The sequence below is a fragment of the Melanerpes formicivorus genome, unplaced genomic scaffold, assembly GCF_026170545.1.
Source record: "Melanerpes formicivorus ecotype bairdi unplaced genomic scaffold, bMelFor1.0.p_v2 SCAF_116, whole genome shotgun sequence".
In the NCBI taxonomy this organism is placed as follows: Eukaryota; Metazoa; Chordata; class Aves; order Piciformes; family Picidae; genus Melanerpes; species Melanerpes formicivorus.
The window spans coordinates 973,442-997,681 of NW_027142468.1; the positions used below are offsets into that span (position 1 = coordinate 973,442).

A 24,240-nucleotide genomic window follows, 5' to 3' on the forward strand; every position below is an offset into this window, starting at 1 on the left:
CTTCAGTTTTAATGAGAGGTCTGATATGCGCAGCAGCTTCCTTAGCCGCTGTCAATTCTGCCCGAGGATATATGGGGGCAGACTCCAAGTAATTCACACCCTCTTTTGAGTCCAAATACGAATTTTGCCTCCTCTCCTTTTCCAATTGAATTTTAAGATAATAGGGCACTAAGTTTCGCGGGGAAGTCAGATCAAAATCTTCCCTGGAAAAACGTACACTTTTAAAAGGCTTACTCCAAAATAATCTTCTCCAGGAAAAAATGCACAATAGATTTCCCAGGAGAGGTCACACACAAGAAAAAACAACAACAACTTGGGCTTCTCAAGGAAGTCACACTATTTCCCTGAGTGAACCCACACTTGCAAAAGCTTCTTAGCTGTTGTACCTCAATTTTTTTTTGTTACACTAGGATAACAACCTTGTGATTCTTAGGGAAGAGTTACTCTGTTTCCCTGAGCGAACACACACCGGCAGAAGTTTCTCAACTTTTGCTGCAATACTGGGCTTCTCGGGAAAGCCACACTTTACAAATATCACCAACACTGGGTTTCCTAAAAGAGGGTACTGAGAATTCTCGGGGAGGTCACACTATAAAGTCAACAGTTGTACCCCAGATAATCTTCCCCGGGAATGCACACACAAATTTAAAGCAGGGTACAGAGGATTCTCGAGGAGGTCACACTATAAACCCAACAGTTGTACCCCGGATAATCTTCCCCGAGAAAGCACACACATTTAAAGCTTTTGAGAACTCCCACACAGTCTCTCTGAAAATTTCGCTTCGTCCTTCTCCGGCCACTTCCCTCGCGGGCGAGTGGAAACGCGAATCTGGACTCCACTCTCGCTTCGTACTAAAAGTACGTCTCAGGCACACACACACATTTCGGGGTTCTCAGAAATGCAATAATTTTGCTGTGATACTTTTCACTGCACGGGAATCCTGCCAACTACGCCATTTAAATGTCACGGTCCGGAGACATTAGATGTCTCGGTCCAGAGACACAGTTCTTTTAAATATTCCCGTGTTGTGAAATTAATGGCACAAACGAGGCCAAAGTATCAACAGCTAGACTATTTATTACATAAATAAAGTGGACATAAGAAAGGAAGAGGGAGAAAATAGAGAAAGTGGACATAAGAAAGGGAGAGGGAGAAAATAAAGAGAGAGAGAGAGAGACGAGAGATAGAAGAGGAAAGGAATTATATTACCACACCCCTCATCCCCCCCAAGATAAAGTCTGTGGAGGAAAGGTGCTGCAGGAGATGTTGGGTTTGTAGAGACACCGTGGTGAGGCTTTTGCTGGAGAACAGCTGTGGTCCTCTGGGGAGATGTTGGGTTGATACAGGAACAGTGCTGAGGCTCCTCTGGGCAGCCTGGGTCTGTAGAGGGCTGGGGCTGTGGTCCTCCGGGCAGCTTCTGTTCTCCGGAGCAGCATTGTCCCGGCTTCTCAGCGGCCTGGCCCGTCTCCTGTGTTTTCCGTCATCTCCGTTTTTCTCCCCGTTTTTCTCCTCTGTTTCTCTCCTCTGTTTCTCTCCTGTGTTTCTCTCTTCTGTTTCTCTCCTCTGTTTCTCTCCTCTGTTTCTCTCTACAAACCAGCAGTTGCTCAAGTCTTTTATACAGCTTTTTAGTCCTTAGGTATGTAGTCAAATATTGTCCCTCAGGAATTCCAGTGGCAGGAAATCTGTGTGTTTGGGCAAGACCCTGGCTGGAGGAGGGGGGAATCTCCGTCTACCCTGTCTCCATCCAGACAAAACTCAGGAAACAGGTGGTGATTATCTTGCCCTAAAGGTGTGATGGCTGGGTCCTTGGGTCCATTGTTGTAGTCCCGTGTTATCACGATGCAATCACAAGCTGATTTGCATCCAGGATTGGTGGACAGGATTCTTTCCACCTTCTTTCCAGTGGCTCTGCTATCACTTTTATCTTTGTTGACTCACATAGAGAGAGACAAACTTATTAGACTGTCACATACCCCCAGGGGAGGCTGAACACAAGCCCCAGGACCTGGTGAGCCTCACACCAAGCAGCTCAGCACCACCAAGGCTCCAGCTCCTTGCAACACAAGGCCAGAGAGTGCACAGAGAAGCTCAGCTGCTGCTGCTGGCAGCCAAGTGCAGAAGGTGCTGAGAGGTGCCCAAGGTGCTCACCCACCCAGCCCCTGCAGGGCAGACTTAGGGCAGCCACAGGCAGGCCAGGCCCCTGGGCACTGCTGGCCAGGAGAGCTCAGGCTCTAAAGCAGCAGGTCCCAAGGAGGACAAAGCTTTACAAACAAGTGCTCCAAGAGAACTCCCCATGGCCAGGGGCTCAGGCTGAGCTGTCCCAGGCAGGCCACAGGAAGGGTCCCCAGCACTGCCTACCTGTGCCACGCAGGAGCTGCCCACAGACTTGGAAGGACACAGGGAAGTGCCCCGGGTTGGTGACCTTCACGCTGCGCCTGTGGATGCCACCCAGAGCCACGCAGCCAAAGTCCAGGATGTGCTCAGGCAGCTCAGCTCTGCAGGGAGGAGGGAGGGCACTCCTGAACCCACAGCCTGGCCACGTTGCCACAGGATGGGAGGTGCAAATCCACTGGGAAAACTCAGCTCAAGCTGCTGACACCCAACACCTGAGCAGCCGGGGACAAGACTCTGGCCGGTGCCAGGGGAGGCAGGGCCCAGGTTCTAGCAGCTCCCAGGGGCACCTTCAAACACAGCTGGTTCCCAAGGGACACTGCCCACACCTCCTGTGCCACTGCAGAGAAGCCCCCTGCAGCTCCACTGCTCTCAGTGCAACTGCTGAGCCTGGCCTGCAGCCCAAGCCTGGAACTGCTTCAGGGCCTTGTCAGATTTGAGCCCCAGGAAACCTTCACCCAGCTCTGTCCCCAGAGCCCCAGGGACCACAGCCAATAGCACCTGCAAGACCCATGGGCAGGTCCTGTCCAGAGCCATCCCACTGTTCTGCAGAGCATCTTCTGCCTGGGCTGGAGCCTGCTGCAGCTGCTCCTCAGCATGAAGCAGCAGAAGGAAGGACCAAGCAACCTAGGGGATCCCTGCAGTCCCCCCAGCCCCCAAGCCCCCAGCTGAGACTTTGCCAAGCTGCTCTGGGGCCAAGTGTGGTCTGGTGGGAAAAAAAGGAGGCCAGTTCTGAGCTGCTTCTTTCAGAGCTGCTCAGCAGGAATGCTGTCTGTGCTGTCTGGAAGGGCCTGATGCTCTGCACTGGCTCCATGAAGAGAGCCCAGCATCTGTGGGCAGCTGAGCACCCCCAAAGCTCAGGGAAGTGAGGACACTCAGCTGCTCCCAGGCAGCACGGCACAGCTCTCAGGAGCAAAGCCTTTGTGCTGCCCACAGCTGTGCCCAGCTCTGCAGAGCCCAGCAGCTCTCAGCAGCAGGGCTGCACTGCTGGCTGTCACCCCCAGAGCACCTGCAGGTGGCTGTGGAGGTCTCTACTCACTTGAGAAGCCTGCGGCGAGCCTGCAGCCTAAAGGCAGCTTCCTCTGGGGCACTGCAGGCCACAGCTTCCTGCTGCTCCAGGATGTGCTCCTTGAGCAGGATGTCCTCCAGCTGCATCTGCAGCCCAGTGTCCAGCTGAGGCAGGGAAAGACAGGGGCTGCTTAGCCAAGGTCCTTCCCAGGGCATGGGCTTGGCTCTGAAAGAGGATCCCATCCTGCTCTTCTCGAGGGGGTGATGGAGTCCTCTTGTCTCACTGCTCAGTGCCTGGGACACCTCCAGCTCTCTTGGGCAGCACCTTCTCTCCAGAGCTACCAGCTCCAGCACCCTCACCTGCCCAGACACTGCCTTCAAAGCTATGCCAGACACAGATGGACAAGCCAGGAACTTCTCAGAGCTCCAGGGATTTGCCTGCCCACAGGGAGTGCCGAAGCAAGCTGGACAGAAGCCCTCTGGAGCAGGAGACCAGGAGAGAGCTGCTGCCTCTTGCAGATGAGAGCTGAGCACAGTCCCAGGGCCAGCCCAGGCTGCTGCTCTCAAGCTCTGCAAACCTGGCAGGGCTTGGCCTGGGAGGAACAAACAGCCCAGGGATGGGGCCCCATCAATTCACCCCCATGAGCATGGCCTGCAGGATCTCAGCCAGCTGCCAGGAAGCTCCTCCAGCTCCAGCAGGGACAACCTCCAGGGCTGGACAGCCCCTGGGGCAGCACTCAGCTGATGAGAGTCATGGCTGAGTGTGGGCAGGGAGGTCCCACCTGCTAGCAGGGCCCCAAGAAGCCTGTTGTGGGGTACAAGGGGATGCAGTGACACAAGGGGGAGAGGCTGGCTCCTGCCACACAGGGCAGCAGCTGTTCTCACCGTGGCAGCCAAGTCATCTGGGGTTGGTTCTGTGGCTGCAGCCTCCCCCAGGACAACTTCTCCATCTCTCTCACTGTCCTTGGCCATCTTTTCTTTCACCTTCCTGAAGGCCTTCTCATATTTCTCATTTCCTGAAGGCAGAAACCCCCCAGAGTGCAGTGTGGGCATCTGAGCTGGGCAGCCCCCTCCCCACACCACCTCTCCCAGAAACACTCCTCCAGCAGCTCTGGGCAGTGGGAGCTGCTCCTCCTGCCTGCATGCTGAGCTTCAGCTCTGCCCAGCTTCCTCCCCCAGAGGAGCAGCTCAGCCCCAGCCAGCTGGTGCAAACCCAGCTCTGCAGGGTGGCTCCTGGGACAGAGCCCACAGGGACTTGCAGAGCCTGGGGAAGCCACCAGTGCTGCTCTGACAGCCTTGGGGGTAGGCCCTGGGGGAAAGCCCAGGGGAGCATCCTGAGGAGCAGCCAGGCAGTGCTCACCTTGGATGTTCCTGGGCAGGTGCAGGCAGAGCCTGGGAAAGCTTCCCTCTCCTTTCAGGCAGACTTCTTGCGGCTCCAGGTGACCCACTTGGAGCTGGAAAGCCTTGCAGAAGGCCCCAGGCGCTTCTGGCAGGTAAGAGACTTTCAGCACCTGCTGCTGGCCGGCTCCAAGGCTACCCTGCAGGGAGGGAATGCACCAAAGAGGCTTTGATGGAGGGGGTGATGCTCAGCCAGGTTCTCCTCTAGAAGACAGCAGACAGCAGCACCTTCTAGCTGTCTGCTTTCCAAGAGCTTGTCTCCTGCCCCAGGCTGCCAGGTCCCCTCCAGAGTGCCAGCGTGGGGAGAGCTGGAAAGGACCTCTGGAGGTCATCACTCCAACTGCCCTGCTAAAGCAGGGCACCCCCAGCAGCTTGCCCAAGAGCAGCATGGCCAGGGGGAGCTGGAATCCCTCCAGAGCAGGAGGAGGCCTTCCCTCAGCACAGCCTGGCCTTTGCTCAGCACCAGCACAGCTCTGCTGCTCCCAGGCTTTGCCTTCAGCCAGCAGGAGCCAGGCCTGACCAAGCAAAGCTCCAGCAGCAGTGCTGGGCAAGGCAAGGGAAGTGCCCCTGCCCTCTGCAGGGCCAGCAGCTCCTCTCACAGCACCTCAGTGGTGGCCACTAGGCTCCTCAGCTCAAAAGGGACAGGGACCTACTGGAAAGAGTCCAAGGGAGACTACACACATGCTGAGGGCCTGCAGCATCTTTGTGAGGCTCAGAGGCTGAGACTCCTGGGGCTGTTGAGCCTGGAGAAGAGCAGCCCCAGAGAGGGCCTCTGCTCAAAGCTCAGCAAGAGCTAAAGGGCTTGTGGGGGACAAGAGGATGGGGCTGGACTCTTGTCAGTGGTGCCCACTGACAGGACAAGAGGCAAGGGGCATCAGCTGGAACCCAGGGAGTTCCAGCTGGCCAGGAGGAGAAAATTCTCTGCTGTGAGGGTGCTGGAGGCCTGGAGCAGGCTGCCCAGAGAAGTTGTGGAGTCTCCTATGGAGAGATTCCAACCCCCCCTGGGCACGCTGCTGGGGGTGCCCTGCTGGAAGGAGGAGGTTGGGCTGGATGACCCCCAGAGGCCCCTTGCAAACCACCCCCCCTCCTGGGATCCTGGGATTGCAAGTGGGTGTCCAGGGCTCTGAGCCCCACCTGGGACTCCCACCAAACCTCCTGCCTGTGCAGTTCAACTCAGGGTGCAGGAGCCTGCCCTGGCTCATGCTGAGCTCCAGAGAAAGGCCACAAGGAGGAGCAGAGGGCTGGAGCTGCTCTGCTCTGAGGACAGACTGAGAGAGTTGGGCTTGTGCAGGCTGGAGAGGAGAAGGCTCCCAGGAGACCTTCTGGTGGCCTTCAGGTCTCTGCAGGCAGCTCCAAGAAAGCTGGGGAGGGACTTTGGAGGGTGTCAGGGAGGGACAGGACTGGGGGGGTGGAGCAAAACTAGACAGGGGGAGATTCAGGTTGGGTGTTAGGAAGAAGTTCTTCCCCATGAGGGTGGTGAGAGCCTGGCCCAGGCTGCCCAGGGAGGTGGTGGCAGCCTCCTGCCTGGAGGTGTTTGCAGCCAGGCTGGAGGTGGCTGTGAGCAACCTGCTGTGGGGTGAGGTGTCCCTGCCCATGGCAGGGGGGGTGGAACTGGCTGAGCCTTGAGCTCCCTCCCAAGCCTGACAATCCTGTGATTCTGTGAGCTGCAAACACATCTCTGGCCACACAGCAGCAGAGCCTAGGACAAGATCTAGAACAGAAAGTGTCACTGGGGCTCCAGAAGTGTCTCTGGCTTCCAGAAGAGCTGTCCCAGGCCAGAGCAAAAGGAAGCAGATCCAGAGGCACCTGGCTCTGGGTGACAGGACACATCTGCAGCCTTCCTCAGCTGCCCACTGCACACAGGGCTGCACTTGCAGGTCCCTGCTCCCCTTCAGGCTGCAGGGAGGAGCTGAGGAGTGGGCCAGGACCTGCCCCCTGAGCCCCCACTCCAGCACAGGACACAGCCAGAGCCAGCCCAGCCCCACTGCCAGCACCATCCACGCTGCCACAGCAGCACCAAGCAGAGCTGTGCCTTCAGAAGCTGGCAGGAAGAGGGCATGAGCCTGGCACCTCTTGCAGGAGGCAGGCAGGAGGAAAGATGGAAGCCATTTGGCTTCCTTTGCCCATGGCACCAAGGGCCTGAGAGAGGAATGCTGCTCCAGCCCAGAGACATCCACCCAAGGCTCAGGAGCTGAGGTCACAGAATCCTGGAAGGCTTTGGCTGGGAAGGGACCTTTCAAGGTCACAGAATCACAGGGCTTGGAAGGGACCTCTGGAGATCATCCAGTCCAACCCCCCTGTCAGAGCAGGGTCACCTAGAGCAGCTTGCACAGGAGTGCAGCCAGGAGGCTTTGGAATGGCTCCAGAGGAGACTCCACAGCCTCTCTGGGCAGCCTGCCCCAGTGCCCCACTGCCCTCAACACACAGAAGTTCCTCCTGCTGTCAGATGGAACTTGGCTGTTGCAGTGTGTGCCCATTGCCCCTTGTCCTCTCCCTGGGCACCACTGACAGAGCCTTGGCCAGAGCCCCCTGGGTCCCCTTGAAGGCTTCAGAAGCACTGAGGGGATCTGCCCTCTGTCTTGTCTTCTCCAGGCTACAAAGCCCCAAGCCCCTCAGCCTTTCTTCACCAGACAGATGTTCCAGTCCCCTCAGAGCCCTTGGCTGGACCCTCTCAAGCAGCTCCCTCAGGTCCTGACCAGCTCCTGCCCCCTGGGGACCACCACTCACTACAGAAGCTCCAGCCAGCCTCTGTGCCAGCAGCTCCTTCAGGCCTGCAGTGAGCAGGGACAGCTGCAGCTAGGGCAGGCTGCTGGGATGCTGCAAACTCCTCTCTGCACTGCTCCAGCCCTGCTCAGCCCTGGCCCCCTCACTGCCCCCCCCAGCTGCTGCAGAGGAGCAGAGCTGGAGGGGTGAAGGAGCAGGGAAGGGCTGCTCCAGCTCCTGGCACAGGAGCTTCATGGCCAGGCAAGAGCCAGGCAGTCTCCTGGGCAGCCCTGGCAGGGGCAGGCAGGGCAGTTCCTGTCTGCTCCCACAGGAGGTGACCCAGGACAAGAGCAAATGCTCTCAGGCTGTGCCAGGGGAGGGGGAGGTTGGGCATCAGGCACAATTTCTTCCCCACAAGGGCTGTGAAGGCCTGGCCCAGGCTGCCCAGGGCAGCAGGCAGTCCCCAGCCCCGGAGGCACTGAAAAGCTGTGGAGATGTGGTGCCAAGGGCCAGGGTTTGGGGCTGGCCTGGCAGTGCTGAGCTCCCAGCTGGCCTTGAGGATCTGAAAGGGCTCTTCCAAGCCAAAGGATCCTGTGATTGCATCCCCTCAGCAGAGACAGCTCCCAGCCCTGCCTGCTGCTGGGACAGTTCCCTCCTGCTCTTCTCTTTCTCCCCGGTTTTCCCCTCCAAGCCCAGCCAGGGCAGGCTGGCACAGGGCCAGGGTCAGGCCCTTGTGCTGCCCCCATCCTCACCGTGCTGGGCACCACCAGGGGCACAGCGGGCAGGGGGCTGCGGGCAGTGCCCGTGCCAGGGCTCAGCACCACGAAGGGGAAGGGCAGCTTCCCACAGTTCTGCAGGGTCAGCTCCACCTCTGTGACCACGTCCCACAGCTGCAGAGAGGAGAGAGGAGTGGGCAGTTAGAGACAGGCCTGGCACTGGGCATCTCCTGCAGCTGGCACTGGGGAAGGAGCCAAGGGAGGCAGTGCAGCAGAGCAGCAGAGCAGAGCTGGACACTTGGCTCCCAGCTTCACCTGGGCACCCCCAGCCCCAAGGGACCTCTTGGCCCTGCACAGCAGCTGAGCTTTGGGGCACCCTGCAGAGGCACAGCACCAAGCACCCAGAGATCAGGCATGGAAGCAGAGAGGAGCTGAGCTCTCTGCACCTGGAGGGGGCCTCAAAGCCTTGGCTGCAGCAAAGCAGCTGGCATCAACACATGGCAGAGGCAAAGGCACCTGCAGAGCTGGCAGGGACACAGGGCAGACAGAGCACCAAGCACAGGGCCAACAGCTGGAAACAGCTGGGGGGGAACTGAAAAGGGAAGTGGGGGTGACTCTGGGACATTCCCCCCAGGATGGGGACTGGCAAGCCCAAGAGGGCTTCCTCTTGGCTTTCTGTTGCTGATGAGCCAAGAGCATTACAGCAGCCTCTTCCTGCAGCTCAGGCTTGAGCAGCAGCTCAGCAGCTGCTGTCTGGAGAACACAGCCCTCTGGAGGGCAGCGCTGGCCTCCTGCCCACCCCAGGAGGCACCTCCAGGTGCCCTGGAGAGGAGGACTTCCCAGCTGAGGTGGGGGTGGAGCTTGGCAGCAGGAGGCAGCACTCCAAGGTGGTGCTGCCAAGCCCTGGAGCCAGCACAGCAGCTGGCCCTAGCCCCAGGCAGGCAGCCCCCAGCAGCCAGGGCTGCAGGCAAGGAGAAGCCTGCGCTACCTGCAGCCCCACGTCCAGCTCCGTGGTGTCCAGGAGGTAGCTGATGAGTGAGGCCTCCCCACGCAGCCTGAGCTCGTAGCTGGGGCCTCCCTGCACCCTGCAGAGAGCCCTGGCACAGGCCACAGTGTTAGGGTGGCCAAAGAAGCTGAAGGTGACCTGCTGGCTCTGGCCCGGCTGCAGCAGCCCATGCAGCGGCAGCACATCGAACACCTGGGGAGGGAGGAGAGGTGGAGAGGCTGAGCAGGGAGAGGGAGGCAGGAGAGCAGCCCTGGCCTGGGGCAAAGGGAGAGCTTCCACAGCACCTCCCAGCTCCACAGCACTGGACAGCAGCAGCAGCTGCAAAGCAAGCCCCAAGGGCTGCAGTGAGCAAGTGGCTGCTCTGGGGGAGAGCACTCTGCTGCAGGCTCCAGCACCTCATCAAGCCAGGGGCAGCTGAGATGGGAGCTGGGAGCAAATCAAGTCTGGCTGTGCCCATGGCATCTGCTGAGTGTGGCTCCAAGCCCAGCCACAGATGAGGCCTGGGCTCCAGCTTCACTTCCTACACCCAAGCCTGCAGGAGCAAGCTGAGAGGCCTGGCAGAAACTTTGAGGGGGCATTTTGCACCCTTCTGCCAGTCCAGCTCTGCTCCCTCCTGCCCAAAGAACATGTTGAGAGCCTCCTGCCTGGACAGCTTAGGGTCTCCAGGAGCAAACCAGGAACAGAGCTGCCAGTCAGACTCCCAAACAGGCAAAGGAGGACTGAGGAAGTGCTTGGCCCAGCTCTCCAGTGGTGCTTTGGTTTCATCCTGTGCACTCATGGCTGCTGGAGAGCTGAGGATCTCCCCCAGGCCATTATTCCCAGGACACCTTCCTGAAGAAGGCAGCTGAGATGCTTTCCTGCCTGGCAGCAGTTGGGAGCTCATCTGTAACCTCAGAGGTGCCACCTTGCCAGAGGAGCCTTGGCTCTGGCCTTCTGAGGCCTGTTTCTGAGAGAGGCTTCTGGGATTGCTCCTCCAGCTCCAGAGGCTCTGCTGCTTCAGGCAGCTGCAGTGCTTGGTGCTGGGGCCTGGCCACCAGCAGGCTCTGCAGGAATGGTGCTGGGACATCCTTGGGCCTAAGCAGAGCTCCATCTCCCTGAGAGATGAAGCACCAGGCAGGGCTGAGTCTTCTGTGTCAGTGCCCCTCCTGCCCCCTGCCAGCTCCCTGGCTGGCTCTGCAATCCCAGCCCTTGGCTGAGGCTGGGAGGGGCAAAGGAGTGGGGCTGAGCAGCTGGCCCATGGGGCTGAGGGCTTGGCTTGGCACAGAAGGAAGCTCAAAGCCTTCCCAGCAGCAAGCCTCATTCCACCCTGCAGAGCAGCCCAAAGGCAGGAGCCCTGTGTCCAGCTGCCAGCTGCTGCCCCTCCTGCTCTCAGGGCAGTGGCTGCAGGGCTGTGAGAAGGGAGGGTGGCAGCAGCAGGGCTCTGCTGGCAAACTGGGAGGCAGGAGGAGCAGCAGGTGTCCCAGAAAATCTACCTCTGCCTCCAGGGAGTCCTTGGCATCTGCTGGCTCCTGGGCAGGATCCCCAGCTGCTCCCAGGGCCTGGGCTGGCTCCTCCACACCCCCAGCCCTGGAGCTGCTCCCTGCAGAGGCCCAAGGCTGCCAGCAGGCTCCCTCCTCCTGCACTGCCTGGGCTGGGAGGCTGCACCTGGAACAGAACAGCCCTGTGAGCAGGGACTGCAGGGGCAGGCAGGGGAGACTGCCCCAGCAGCTCCCCCCTGGGCTCTGCTGCTCTGAGCTCAGCAAGGGCTCTGCCCCAGCAGCTCCACACCAGCAGGGAGCAGGGCAAGGCTCAGGGCTGCCCAGGGAGGAGGTTGGCACAGCAGAGCTGTGGGCACCTGGCTGCTGGCAGACAGAGAAGAGGCCAGGGCTGGGTGCCCTGTGGGGAGGCAGGAAGGGCACCACAAGGGAAACCAGACACACACTGTAGGAGTGGGAGGGAGACTGAAGAAGCAAAGGGGCAGAGCCCAGCAGAGACCTTCCAGTGGCCTACAAGGAAGCTGGGGACAGCCTTTGGAGCAGGGCTTGTTGTGACAGGCCAAGGGGGGGTGGGGGTGAACTCAAAGAGAGAGAGTCAGAGCAGATGGAAGGAAGACATTTGTGGTGCTGAGAACAGTGAGCCACTGGCCCAGGCTGCCTGAGGAGGGGGCAGATGCCCCATCCCTGGCACCACTCCAGGGCAGGTGAAGGTGGAACAAAAAGAAGCTACCAGGCAGCTTGCAATCAGGAACTGCCTGAGCCCTCAACCTGTCCCTGCAGCAGCCCTGGGAGCTGGGGCTTTGTCTCTAAAGAGGCAAGGTGAGAGCAGGGGCTGAGAGCCCTGGGGCTGTGGAGCCTGGGGCAGGGCAGCCCCAGAGGGGATCTGCTCAACACTCAGCCAGAGCTAAAGGCTGGGGGGCAAGAGGACACCTGTGCTTTGGCAGCAGCAGAGCAGCTGTGCTTGGGGGGACAGAGGAGTGGCCTCTGCTTGCCTGAAGGGGGAGGCTCTTGGAGCAGGGGCTGGCTGCCAGGCAGGCTTCACCTCTGAGGTGCCAATCCAGCACCTTCCCATCAAGGAAGTTTCTCCTCCAGCTCAGATGGAAGCTCCAGGCTTCAGCAGGCCCTTGTCCTGTCCCTGGACACCACTACTAAGAGCCCAGCACCATCCTCTTGCCCCATCCTCTTGCCCCCAACCTTGTATCTCTTGCTGAGCATTGATCAGATCCTCTGGGGCTGCTCTTCTCCAGGCTCTCAGCCCCAGGGCTCTCAGCCTTTCCTCCTCAGAGAGCTGCTCCAGGCCCCCTCCAGCATCTTTGGAGCCTCCCTGGGACTCTCTGCAGTAGCTCCCTGGCTCTCCTGAGCTGGGGAGCCAGCACTGGACACACTGTTGTGGGGGCAGTGGAGGTTCTTAGTACTGAACTGACAACAGCTGGGGCTGGCAGGGAAGGCAGAGAGCTCCCAACTTGTATCTGCTTGTCCCAGGGCCCAAGCAGGGCTTTGGAGCTCCAGGGACAAAGCAGGACTCCGAGGTCATGGGCTGCAGGAAAAGTGTTGGCAATGTCTTCTAGTCTTGGCTGGGCTGCAGAACAGTCCCCTGCCCATCCCCAGAGTGCTGGAGGACACCTGAGCACCCAGCCTGGCCACAGCTGGAGGGCTTGTTCCTGCCAGGCCAAGGGGAAAGCAGTTGGCCAGAGCCCAGGGAAACCACCTTGGTCTCTGCAAAGCACAAGCAGGACAGCAGGAAGCAGAAGAGCTGCAAGGAGAGGGCAGAGGTGGCCATACCTCAGCTGGCTGCCCTGGCTGGCTGGCAGCAGCTGCCAGCAGTAGGAGACAGGCAGCTGGCTGCAGTTGGTCATCTCCAGGCTCTGCACAGCTCCAGTGTCATTCAGGATGCAGCCAAAGTCCACAGCCATGCTCTGGAAGTGCAGGCTGGGGCAGCAGACTTCTCCCCGCAGCAGGACCTGCTCCTCATGAGGGTGCTCCAGGAACTGGATCCTCAGAGCCTGCTCCACTTGCCAGGAGTGCAAACCCTCTTCATGAGCAGGGTTAAAGCTGATGCAGAGGGGAAGCTCCTGCCCTGCCTCCAGCTTCATGGGCTGCAAGGAGAGGAAGAGCATCCAGCACCCGTGGGAGGCCATCCCCAGGGCTCACAACCATGGCAGTGCCCCAAGGGTGGCTCCAGCAGGGCCTGCCTGTGCCAGCCCCACCCCACTGCTGGCCCAGCCCAGCTCAGGCTTCTGCAGAGGCACCAAAGCCCCCCCCAGAGCAGCACCCTGGCAGGCCAAGGCCGTTTGCACTCTCTGCTCCTCCCAGCACTGCAGCCTGGGCCTGGCAGGGCTGAGCACCGGCACAGAAGCACAGAAGGTTAGGACTTGGAAGGGGCCTCAAAAGGTCATCAGTCCAACCCCCCTGCCAGGGCTGCACAGGAGTGGTGCCCATGCCCACATCACCACGTGCCTGGCAGAGCCTGTGCCCAGCACCTGCCGCTGGCACAGGGGGCAGGCAGTGGCTGGAGGAGCACCCTCAGCCTTCTCAAAGGCAGGGCTGCCCTTGAAGGCAGCAAGCTGCTCCTGAGGAGCAGACAGACAGCTGAGGAGGGCTGCTGGGATGGCTTCCAGCAGACAGCTTCACTAGATGGCTTGCCCACAAGTTGTTTGATCCCTTCTCTTCATCTCCTAGAGCCAGGACTCTGAAGGAGGTTGGAGCAAGGAGCAAGCAAGGAACAAGCCACAGGGCAAGAGGAAAGGGCCTCAAGCTGCCCCTGGGGAGGGTTAGGTTGGACACGAGGAACAATTTCTTCCTCACAAGGGTTGTCAAGGCCTAGCCCAGGCCTGCCCAGGGCAGTGGGGAGTCCCCATCCCTGGAGGGAGTGCAAAGGCATGGAGATCTGCTGCTGAGGGCCATGATCTAGCAGTGAGCTGGCAGTGAGAAGCTCACAGTTGGCCTTGATGATCTGAAAGGTCTCTTCCAGCCCAAACCATCCCATGGCTCTCTTCCCCATCCAGATGATGCCTTGTTTCCTCCAGCAAACTCAATTCCACCCTGGTTCAGCTCAGGCTCACTGCTGGCTCTGCAGAAGCTTCTCTCCTGGAGGCCCTCCCAGCAGGAGCACACCACCACACTGCTCCCTCTTCACACTCCAGCAGCAGCAAGGCCCAGGGCTGCTCACCTGAGCATCTGCAGGCAGGGGCTGCTGCTCCACATCACAGAGAGAGAAGGGCTGCCCTAAGGCCAGGACCATGCTGAGGGGCAGGGGGCAGATGTTCTTCAAAGCCAGAGGCTGGGCCAGAGGAGTTAGGACATCCCCTGCTTGCTGCAAGCACAGGAGAGAAGCATCACTCACCCCCAAGTGCCCAGGGCCCTCCTTCCCCACCCGCTGCCTTTCCAAAGCCTTCAGCCCCCAGAGCTCCCAACAGCTCCTCTGGACTCTTTGGATAGGTTTCTCCCCTTCTGGAAGGGCTTTCTCCAAGCACAGCAGATGCTGCTGCTGGCTGCAAACCACAGCATTGCCCAGGGGGAACAGCCTCAGGAATGTGCAGGGAACAGGCCCCTGAGAGGAGGCAGCTGCTGCTAAGAGATCCAGCCCATCTGATTGCAGTGGCCTGTCCTCTCCTGGGGACAGCAGCACAAGAGGAGTTGCAGTCACCTACACTCATGCCTCTAGGAGCCTCCTAAGGCCAGGGGTGCTGGGCAGAGGAGACAAGCAAGCAGGATGCAGCAGAGAGCCTGCAGGAGCCTAAGGCTGGCTTTGAGTATGCACAGCCAGCCAGCAACCTCCAGGCTCCTGCTGCCCCTGCTACAGTGCCAAGATGCTCAGGGGCCTGGAGCAGCTCTGGGAGGAGCTGAGAGCCCTGGGGCTCTTGATCCTGGAGAAGAGCAGCCCCAGAGGGGATCTGATCAGTGCTCAGCAAGAGCTAAAGGGTGGGGGACAAGAGCTTGGGGCCACTCTCCTCAGTGGTGCCACACCAACAAGAGCAAAGCAGTGCTGCTGAGGCTGTTGCCAGCCCCAGGGCAGCAAAGAATGAGCTCAGTGCTAACAGCAAAAGCTTGGTCCTGCTGCAGTCCACAGCCAAAGCCCTGGGGACTCAGAGCAGCTCTCTTCCCTCCTCCTTTGAAGCCAAGCACAGCCACAGCTTCCAGCCAGCAGGTCCAGGGCCAGGATGCCAGCCAGACACTCACCTTCTCCACCTGGAAAGTGATTGCTGTGGAGGACATCTGCAGGGCAGGAGCAATGAATTGGCAGCTGAGCTCCACCTGCAGGATCTGGGTGCTCCTGGCCTCGCTGCCCACCGCGGCCTGGCACAGCAGCTGCTCCCTCACCGCCTGCAGGAGAAGCCACAGGGCACATGGGGGCTGCCAGCAGGGTGGCCAGAGGACAGCCTGCATCTGCCAGCCACCAGCCACGGCCCTGCCACTGCCCCCCTCACTGCTGGTTTCCCCTTGCCCTCCACAGCTTGTGCTGCATCCCCTTTCTCCTGCACTCCAGTGGCCATCAGGCTGCAGCCAACAGCCACAAACAGCTCTGGGGAGGCTTGTGCTGCCAGGGACAATCCCTGCCCCAAAGGGTTCTTCCTTTGATGTGCCCCAGTGCTGAGCACAGTGCTACAGAAAGCTGGAGGAGCTGATGGAATGAAGATGGAGATGGAACTGGGCAGAAAAACAGGAGACAGAAAGGCCAAGGGCAGTCAGCTCTGCCTTGGAAGCTCAGTGGAAATGATTCCTGAGGAGGAACAACCCCTGCCCCAGCACAGCTGAGGCCTTGGCCTGCTGGGAGCTTGCAGCTCTGCAGACAGGGACCTGGGAGTGCTGCTGGAGAGCAAGTTGCCCACGAGCCAGCAAGCTGCCCTTGTGTCCAAGAAGGCCAAGAGGATTCCTCAAGGAGACTGTGGCCAGCAGGCTCTCCTCCCCCTCCATCCTGCCCTGCTGAGGCCACAGCTGGGTCCAGTTTGGGGCTGCCCAGTTCAAAGTAGTCAGGGAACTACTGAAGAGAGCCCAGTGAAGACTACAAAGATGCTGAGGAGCCTGGAGCACCTCTCTGAGGAGGAAAGGCTGAGACCTGGAGCTGCTGAGCCTGGAGCATCACAGAATCACACAGAAGCACAGAAGGCTCTGAGCTGGAAGGGACCTCCAAAGGTCTTCTAGTCCAACCCCCTCAAAAAGAAGAGCAGCCCCAGAGCAGATCTTCTTCATGCTCAGCAAGAGCTAAAGGGTGAGGGGCAAGAGGATGGAGGCACCTGGCCAACCTGCTGTGGGTGACCCTGCTGTAGCAGGGGGATTGGGCTGGATGATCCCCAGAGGTCCCTTCCAACCTCCCCCATGCTGGGATTCTGTGACCCACAGGAACCCCCCCACAGGCAGATGCCTTCAGGTCAAGGAGGGATCACTCCCCACTAGGATGCCTCCTGCCCTCCTTCCCAGAGCTGCTTTGAAAAGAGACCTCCCCAGGACAGAGCTGCCTTGCATGTCCCAGCAAAGTCCTCTCTCAAGCTGGATGGGCTCACAGCCAAGCCTTGCTCTGGACAGCTCCTGGGATCACTTCTCCACTGCTCGCTCTTTCCTCTGCTACAGCACCACAACCCAACTCCTCCCAGAGCTCTTGGCTCTGACTGCAGGGCCAGGCAGGCACAGCTGGCTGCACAGAGCCCCTGCCAGCTTTCCAGGGAGACATTCTCACCACTGCACTCAACAGCTTGGTGCCTTTTGCTCCTCCTCAGCAAAACCTTTGGGCTCAGAACTGCATGGGGACAGCCCCAATACAGCCACCCAGGTGAGCAACGAAGTCTTCTTCAAGCCACTCTTGAGGCAAGCCTTTAGAACACCCTTCAAAACATGAACATCAGCAGGAGCTTCCTCTAGAGCTGTTCCACAGAGAATCATCTCATGGCTTGCCTTGGCTTGGCAGGGACCATTCAAGGTCATCCAGTCCAAGCCCTCTCCACTTCAACCTCTGTGCTGCTGGAGCTCAGCAGTGCACATCAGGCTGCAGCTCCTCTGCAGAGCTGCATTCCCCTGGCAGAAGGCTCCAGGCAGGAGGAGGCCCAGCGACCCATCCAAGGGTGCTGGCAAGACCTGGCTGCCCTTGGCACAGCAGGGCTGGCTGGGAGCCTGGGGCAAGTGTCACTGTTCCCAGGAAAGCAAGTTAAGCTGCCAGTTGCAGTGGTGCCATGGGGATGAACATCCCTGATCAGCAGAGCTGGCACTGGGCTCCTTCCTCTCCTCCAGCACTTGGTGCCAGACAAGGCCTCTGCCCATCTTTGTCTGCAGAGGAGAAATGCTGCAGCTCCAGCCACTGCCTGCCCTGCTGGCTTCCCCCAGACACAGGAAACCTGCCCTCCTGCCTTCCTTTCTGCCTCTGCTCCCAGGCTGTGAGTCACTTCTTCTCTCTGCCCTTCCCTCCTGCCTCAGCACCTGGCACCTTGGCACCTGCCACAGCAGCAGCTGCCTTCAGCCCCTGCTTTGGTAGCAGCAAGTGCTGCAGGATGGAACACAGAGCAGCCCCAGCCACTGATGGTGGCCAGCAAGGAAAGCAGAGGACTCTGCCAGGGGGAACCTGTGGCCTTCAAACACTCTCTTGCTCACATTCTCAGGCCAGTGCCAGGGGGCTGCAGGACAAGTCCCAGGGGAGGTGATCTGATGGGGAAGGCTCAGCCCTTGTGAGGGACCTCACCTGGGGAGTGCTGGAGAAGCCTTCCAGCATCACCTCCATCGTTTGGCCTGGCCTCAGCTCCATCCTCTTGGGCCGAAGCTGAAACACAGGGCAGGCAGCAGGGGGGCCCTGGGAGGAAGCTTTGCCCTTGGTGCTGCTGAGGGAAGGCAGCCAACGGCGCTGGCCAGGCGGGGAGCAACCTCCCACGGTCCAGCGGAGCCGCTGGGTGCGGCGGCCTCGGTTGGTGACCCTGAAGCTGTAACAGCAGGGAGCCAGGCTGCAAGAGGAGCAGAGATGGAAAAGATCAGGAGAGCTGCTACTGCCCAGCACTCACCCAGCTGCTGCTGCTGCTGTCTGACCACACAGCTGGCAATGGAACCACCTCTGAACTGCTGACCTAGCTCAAACCTTCAGCGGGAGCCAGCCCTTGCCTACCCCTGAGCTTCTCCCCACCCAGCAGCAGCTCTGGTTGTGCCCAGCCAGGGAAAGCTTCCTGAAGCACATCCTCTCAGCTGCTGTGGGCAGAGCAGCACCAGCCCCTGCTGCTTCACACTCAGCAGAGTTTTAGCAAAGGGCTGCCTGAGGGTCAGGCTGGATCAGACCCTGAGCTGGCCTGACCTGGCTGCAAGCCCCTATGACAAGAGGGATCTGGAGGTGCTGGAAGGTGTCCAGGGAAGGGCCACGAGGATGAGCAGAGGGCTGGAGCACCTCTCCTATGGGGACAGACTGAAGGAGTTGGGGCTGTTCAGTCTGCAGAAGAGAAGGCTCCCAGGTGACCTCATTGTGGCCTTCCAGGATCTGAAAGGGGCTACAGGAAGGCTGGGGAGGGACTGCTCAGGATCTCAGGCAGTGCTAGGACTAGGGGGAATGGAATGAAGCTGGAGGTGGGGAGATTCAGGCTGGAGGGGAGGAGGAAGTTCTTCCCCATGAGAGTGGTGAAGCCCTGGAATGGGTTGTGCAGGGAGGTGGTTGGGGCCCTGTCCCTGGAGGTGTTTAAGGCCAGGCTGGATGAGGCTCTGGCCAGGCTGATCTAGTGTGGGGTGTCCCTGCCCATGGCAGGGGGGGTTGGAACTGGCTGATCCTTGTGGTCCTTTCCAACCCTGACTGATCCTGTGATACTAAGCAGATGGAGGAACAGCTTCAGGCCACTGCAGCTTCCCCTGGGCAGCTGCTGCCTCAGTTGGCTTCCTCTGCAGATGCCAGCGGGGAGCTGCAGGGTGTGGACTCCTCAGGGCCCGCCCGTGGCAGGAGGGTTGGAACCAGATGATCCCTTCCAAACCAAACCATTCTAGGATCCTATCTGGTGGTCAGGGCACCACTGGCTTCGCTGGTGGGGGGCCCTGGCATCCCTTTCATGCCTCCATCCTTTAGGAAGCATCCAGCCCTCATCAGCCTCTGCTGACCAGAGCAGCTGGGGTTGTGTTTGAGACAGAGCACTGAGCCTAAGAACATGGATCAGCAGGAGTGTGGCTGAGAGGAGCAGGGCAGCCAGCCCAGCTCTGGCTGCTGAGGAAACAGAGCCACAGCCAGAGATGAACAACCAGAGCCAGACAGAAACCCAAGGGAATGTCCCATGGGAATGGAAGTTCCTTCCTGGAAAGAAAGCCCAAGTGCAGCTGGGCAGACATGGCCACCCTTTGCTCCAGGAAAGCCCTCCAGGGATGGGGACTCCAGCACTGCCCTGGGCAGCCTGGGCCAGGCCTTGTCCCTTAGGGGAAGAATTTGTTCCTCATGTCCAACCTAAACCTCCCCTGGAGCAACCTGAGGCCATCTTCTCTCCTCCTATCCCTTGTTCCTTGGGAGAAGAGCCCAACCCCCACCTGGCTCCAGCCTCCTTCCAGGCTCTTGTAGACAGCACTGAGGTCTCCCCTCAGCCTCCTCTTCACCCCCAGTTCCCTCAGCTGCTCCTCCCCAGCCCTGTTCTCCAGAGCCTTCCCCAGCTTTCTTGCCCTTCCCTGGACACGCTCCAGCCCCTCACTGCCCTTCCTGGAGCGAGGAGCCCAAACCTGAGCCCAGGGCTCCGACTGTATCCTCAGCGGTGCCCAGCACAGGGCACAAGCCCTGCCCTGCTCCTGCTGGGCTTCAGCCTGAAGAAGCCCTGGGGCTGCCCTGGAAGAGCCAGGAGCTTCTCCTGGCTGAGCCCCCGGCAGCAGCAGGAGCTGAGGGACACCTACCTGAAGCGAGTGCCCAGGCTGAGCTGCGGAGCCAAGGGCCTGTCGAGGACGATGGTGCTGCCGACGCCGAGCGCCCGCACGGGGATGCCGTAGCCACGGCTGTGCTCCACCAGCAGCTGCACCTCGGCCTGGAACTGCCCCGTGTCGTCCAGCTGGGCTGTGACAGACACAGACACCTGGCCCTCGGGGGGGATCACTCCTCGGCTGGGCTCAACCCTCCAGCACCAGCCTCTGCCAGACTGCAAGACAAGGCAGAGCCCAGCTGAGGCCAGGAGCCACAGCCCTCGGTCTCTTGTGGGCTGGAGGAGCGAGGATGTGAGGGCAACAAACCAGAAGGGCTTCCTTTGCCTGCAGCTGAGCTAGGGGGGCTGCAAGCAGCACCTCTGCAGGAGCTGACACCCCCCCTGTGCCACCCTCCTCTCACAGACTCCCCTCATTAGCCACCACCTCACCAGCCCCAGAGACACTCGGCCTCAAGAGAAGGTTGTTTCCTCCTCCAGCCTCCTTGCAGGGAGTGCTCCCTGGCCAGCAGGACATGCACTGGCATGCAGATCTGCAGCTCCCAAGGCTCCAGCGTGGGGGCAGTGGGACATGCTCCACATTTCAGGGCTGTGCTTGGGACAACAGGCCCTGCTCAGCCCAAACCCTGCAGCATCCCTGGAGAGGTTTTGCCCTTTGGAACAGGAGGCAGCAATGTGCTGGCAGGCTGGGCACGAGCCAAGCACATTGCATTGGGCAGGAGCCAGGGGAAGGCAGCTGGAGTTTCCAGCCTGGCAGCCCTGAGCTCTCACAGGACAGCTGCTAGAAATCTCCCTCTTGGAGTTTCCAACTAGCCCTCTTGGCCTCTCACTACAAGTCCTAGTCAAAAGTCTGTCCCCAGCTTTCTTAGAGGCCTCTTGAAGTACTGACAAGCTGCAAGAAGTTGACTTTCCTCCAGCAAATCCCAGGGAGAAGATCAGAGAGTCACAGAATGCTTTGGCATGGAAGGGACCTTCAACTAGTTCCAAGCCCCTGACCTGGGCAGGGACAGCTTCAACTAAAGCAGCTTGCTCAAAGCCCTGTCCTCAGTTCAAAGCTGAAGGACCTGGCATTGCTCAGCCTGGAGAAAAGGAGGCTGAGGGGAGACCTTCTGGCTCTCTACACCTCCCTGAAAGGAGGCTGGAGCCAGGTGGGGTTCAGTCTCTCCTCCCAGGTACAAGCGACAGGACAAGAGGCAATGGCCTCCAGTTGCACCAGGGCAGGTTGAGGGTGGCCATGAGCAACAATTCCTTCCCTTGAGGGCTGCCAAGGCCTGGCCCAGGCTGCCCTAGGCAGGGGTAGAGTCCCCATCCCTGGAGGGATTTCAAAGCCTTGGAGCTGTGGTGCTGAGGGCCACGGTTCAGTGCTGAGCTGGCAGTGCTGGGCTGAGGCTTGGCCTGGAGGATCTGAAAGGTCTTTTCCAACCCAAGGCATTCTGTGATCCCAGAGCTCCAAACCCATGACTCTCACAGCCAGAGACCTTCCACAAAGGAAAGGGAGAGCTTGGCAACAGGCTCCAGGCTCACTGCTGCTCAAACATCTCCTCAAGCTCTGGGCTCCTGAGGGCTGCCCCAGCTGAACCTGCCCCCACAGCCAGGCTCCTCTGGCCACCTGGGGGTGGAAGATCTTGCTTGCTCTCTCAGGCAGCCAGCTGGAAAGGCTCCAGAGGAGAACTGAGCCCCGGGTGGCCACAGAGCAGCCATTGCCACTGGAAGCCTCTCCAGATACTCACCACCTCTGCCTGGAAGGCTGCAGGGATGGGGCTCTGATTGCAGAGCTGCAGACACCGGGAGGCCTCCTGCAGAACTTGGATGCTGCCAAAATCGAGCTGGCTGGGCTGCACAGAGACAACTGGGCCCTCTCCAGTGCTCACCAAAGAGACCTTCTGCTCCAGGGAGGAGAGAGGAAAAACACCATGGGGAAAGCTGGCAAGGGTCAGACAGCTCTGAGGCTGCTCCTGGATGGGGGAGAGCTCTGCCTGCTGGAAGTTGGCAGTGTTGGAAGCCTGAAGCAGGAGGCCTGCAGCAAGGGTGGGCTCTGGAGGGAGCCCAGCTGAAAGCCACAAGCTGCTGTTGTCAGGGGGAAAGAAAGCAGCCTGCCCAGGCTGCAGTCTCTCCAGCAGCTCTCCTTCCTCTGCCCTGTGCCTGCTCCCAGCCCTGCTGCTGCTCAGCCTTGCCCCAAACCACTCTCCCTGGCTTCTGCTGCTGCACAGCCAGGCTTGGGCAGCAGCTTTTGGAACACTCCCAAAGCTACCCCTTGACCAGCAGCCCTAGCTGGCACCAAGCTGGCTCTGCAGAGGAGAGATCATGGAAGCTGCTGCTCTGCTTTGTGCTCTGGGGTAATCCTGGCACCACCTGAGGAACAGAGCTGATGGCAGCACTCCAGCAGCCTTTTGGTCTCTTGAGCCAAAGCAGTGTTCTTGCAGAAGCAGCAAAGAGCACTGGAGGTGGCACCTGGATGCCTTTGCTGCAGCACCTTCTCACTCATTCCAGAGCCAGCCTTTGCTTCAGCAGCACTCTGGGCTGTCCCTGGCTGCTCCTCCCCAAGACCCCCAAGGCAGCAGCAGTTGCTGCTCCTCTCCTAAGAGCAGAGGAGGAGAGGCAGGGACAGTGCTGGCTCCTTCCCCCACCTGCCCTGCCCCAGTGCACTGCTGTGGCACACACTCTGATCACCCTCCCAGAGGGCACCACGCTGCCTCTCCTCTCCCCCTTACCCAGTGCCAGGGATCCCTGTGGTACAAGCCCCCTTTGCCCTGCAAGAAGCCTTGTACACCTCAGGCTCCAGCAAGCCCTGTGGCACGGAGCAGGCCCCTCCAGCACTCACCAGGGGGTGTCCTGCACGCCCAAAGACGGCCACACGGGCAGGAGTGTGCTGCTCTCCTGGCACCTGGGCCTCCAGGCTCAGTGGCACCTCCACGGAGCTGTGAGGCTGAATGATCCCACAGGGCACGGGGCTGGAGTACAGCACAGCAGCATCCTCCTGGTGCTTCTGGAAGGGGCAGGGGCACAGAAGGGGCTGGGCTGAAAGGGATCTTTCAAGCTCCTCCAGTCCAAGCCCCCTGCACTGAGCAGGGACAGCTGCAACTGGAGCAGACTGCTCAGCACCCCTGACAGCCTGGCCTGGAAAGGTTCCAGGGAGGGGCACCTCTCACCTCCCTGGGCACCCTGGGCAGGCTCTCACCCCCTTCAGAGTGAAAAAATGTCTTCCTCTTATCCAGTCTACATCTCCCTCTCTTAGTTCAAGCCATCCCCTCTCCCAACAGGCTCTGAAAAGCCACCAGAAGCTCTCCCTGGAGCCTTCTCCTCTCCAGGCTGAGCAGCCCCAACTCTCCCAGCCTGGCCTCACAGCAGAGGGCTTCCAGGCCTCCCAGCATTGCTGTGGCCTCCTCCAGCCGGTCCCTGAATGTGCTGAGGACTCCAGAGCTGCCCCAGCACTGCAGGGGGGGGTCTCAGCAGAGGGGCAGAATCTCCTCCCTGCCCCTGCTGCCCACTGCTGGGGACCAGCCCAGGGCACAGCTGGCTCTGGGCTGGTACTGCACAATGCCAGCTCAGGAGCAGCTTGGCAGCCCTCAGTATCCTCAGGGGCTTCTCCATAGGGCTGCTCTCCAGCCTGGGTTGATCCTGGCAATCAAAGGTTACTGCAGAGGGAACTTGTAGAAAAATGTCAACCCTTAAGGTGTCCACAGCAGCAACTCACAAAGAGTTTGAAATCCCTGGCAGGAAGGCACAGAATGAAAGGCAAGACTTGGATGGCCTCAGCATCCTCAGGGGGTCCCAAAGCTGCTGCACTCACAAATCTCCCTGCTTGGGCTGGCAGAGCAGCTTCTCACCACCCTCTGAGTTCTCCTGCATGACAGCACCCCAGAGCCAGAGCGCAAACTGCTTCCCAAAGAGCTGCCTACATTTGTCTCAATTGCTGCCTAAAGTTGATCCTCAGGAAGGTTCCCATTTCCCTGCTTCCTGAGCTTACATTTGGGCAGCTGAGAGAGACTGAATCTTGGCTCTCTTGATGGGACTCAACAAAGGTAAAATCACCTTTGCTGCTTGCCCAGGCAATAGCTGATGTGTATTGGGAGCAGCCACTGGGATGCCTCTCAGGAAGGTGCAGAGATAAGCAGACTGCAGCTGTCCTGGAAAGGGGCAGAGGCCACTGCTATCCCTGCTCTCTGGAACACACACCTCTGAAAAGCTGTTCCACAGATCTGAGCAACTACTGGCTCAGGAGAAGGCCAAGGCAGGAGGAGGGAAAGGCAGGAGGAGGGAAAGGCAGGAGGAGGCCAAGGCAGGAGGAGGCCAAGGCAGGAGGAGGCCAAGGCAGGAGGAGGCCAAGGCAGGAGGAGGCAAGGCAGGAGGAGGCCAAGGCAGGGGGAGGCCAAGGCAGGGGGAGGCCAAGGCAGGGGGAGGCCAAGGCAGGGGGAGGCCAAGGCAGGAGGAGGCCAAGGCAGGAGGAGGCCAAGGCAGGAGGAGGCCAAGGCAGGAGGAGGCCAAGGCAGGAGGAGGCCAAGGCAGCAGGCAGGACAATGCTGCTCTGAAGGAAAACGGAGAGCATACCAGGAGAGGGAAAATGACAGAGACCCTGGAAGAAGCAGACCAAAAGGAACCCTCTCTCCATGTCCTAAGTTGTGCCTGCTACAACTCATGGAGCTGCAGAGGCTGCTCAGAGGACAGCAATGACCTCTCCTCTACAGCCAAAGCTGCAGCACCC

General features: G+C 59.9%; 1 protein-coding gene across 1 annotated transcript in view; it reads right to left on the reverse strand.

Annotated features, from left to right (window-relative positions):
- The window catches only part of LOC137456121 (hydrocephalus-inducing protein homolog), a 70,310-nt gene that overhangs the window by 29,875 nt on the left and 16,195 nt on the right, over positions 1-24,240 (reverse strand). Inside the window, exons 15-27 of the mRNA XM_068167427.1 lie at positions 22,360-22,524; positions 21,269-21,421; positions 19,519-19,757; positions 17,366-17,621; positions 14,878-15,021; positions 13,868-14,011; positions 10,835-10,867; positions 9,206-9,415; positions 8,278-8,391; positions 4,761-4,938; positions 4,286-4,416; positions 3,432-3,565; positions 2,360-2,496 (exon numbers count right to left, since the gene is read on the reverse strand). Of these exons, the coding sequence (XP_068023528.1) occupies positions 2,360-2,496; positions 3,432-3,565; positions 4,286-4,416; positions 4,761-4,938; positions 8,278-8,391; positions 9,206-9,415; positions 10,835-10,867; positions 13,868-14,011; positions 14,878-15,021; positions 17,366-17,621; positions 19,519-19,757; positions 21,269-21,421; positions 22,360-22,524 (2,038 nt within the window). The remainder of the gene's footprint in view (positions 1-2,359; positions 2,497-3,431; positions 3,566-4,285; positions 4,417-4,760; positions 4,939-8,277; positions 8,392-9,205; positions 9,416-10,834; positions 10,868-13,867; positions 14,012-14,877; positions 15,022-17,365; positions 17,622-19,518; positions 19,758-21,268; positions 21,422-22,359; positions 22,525-24,240) is intronic.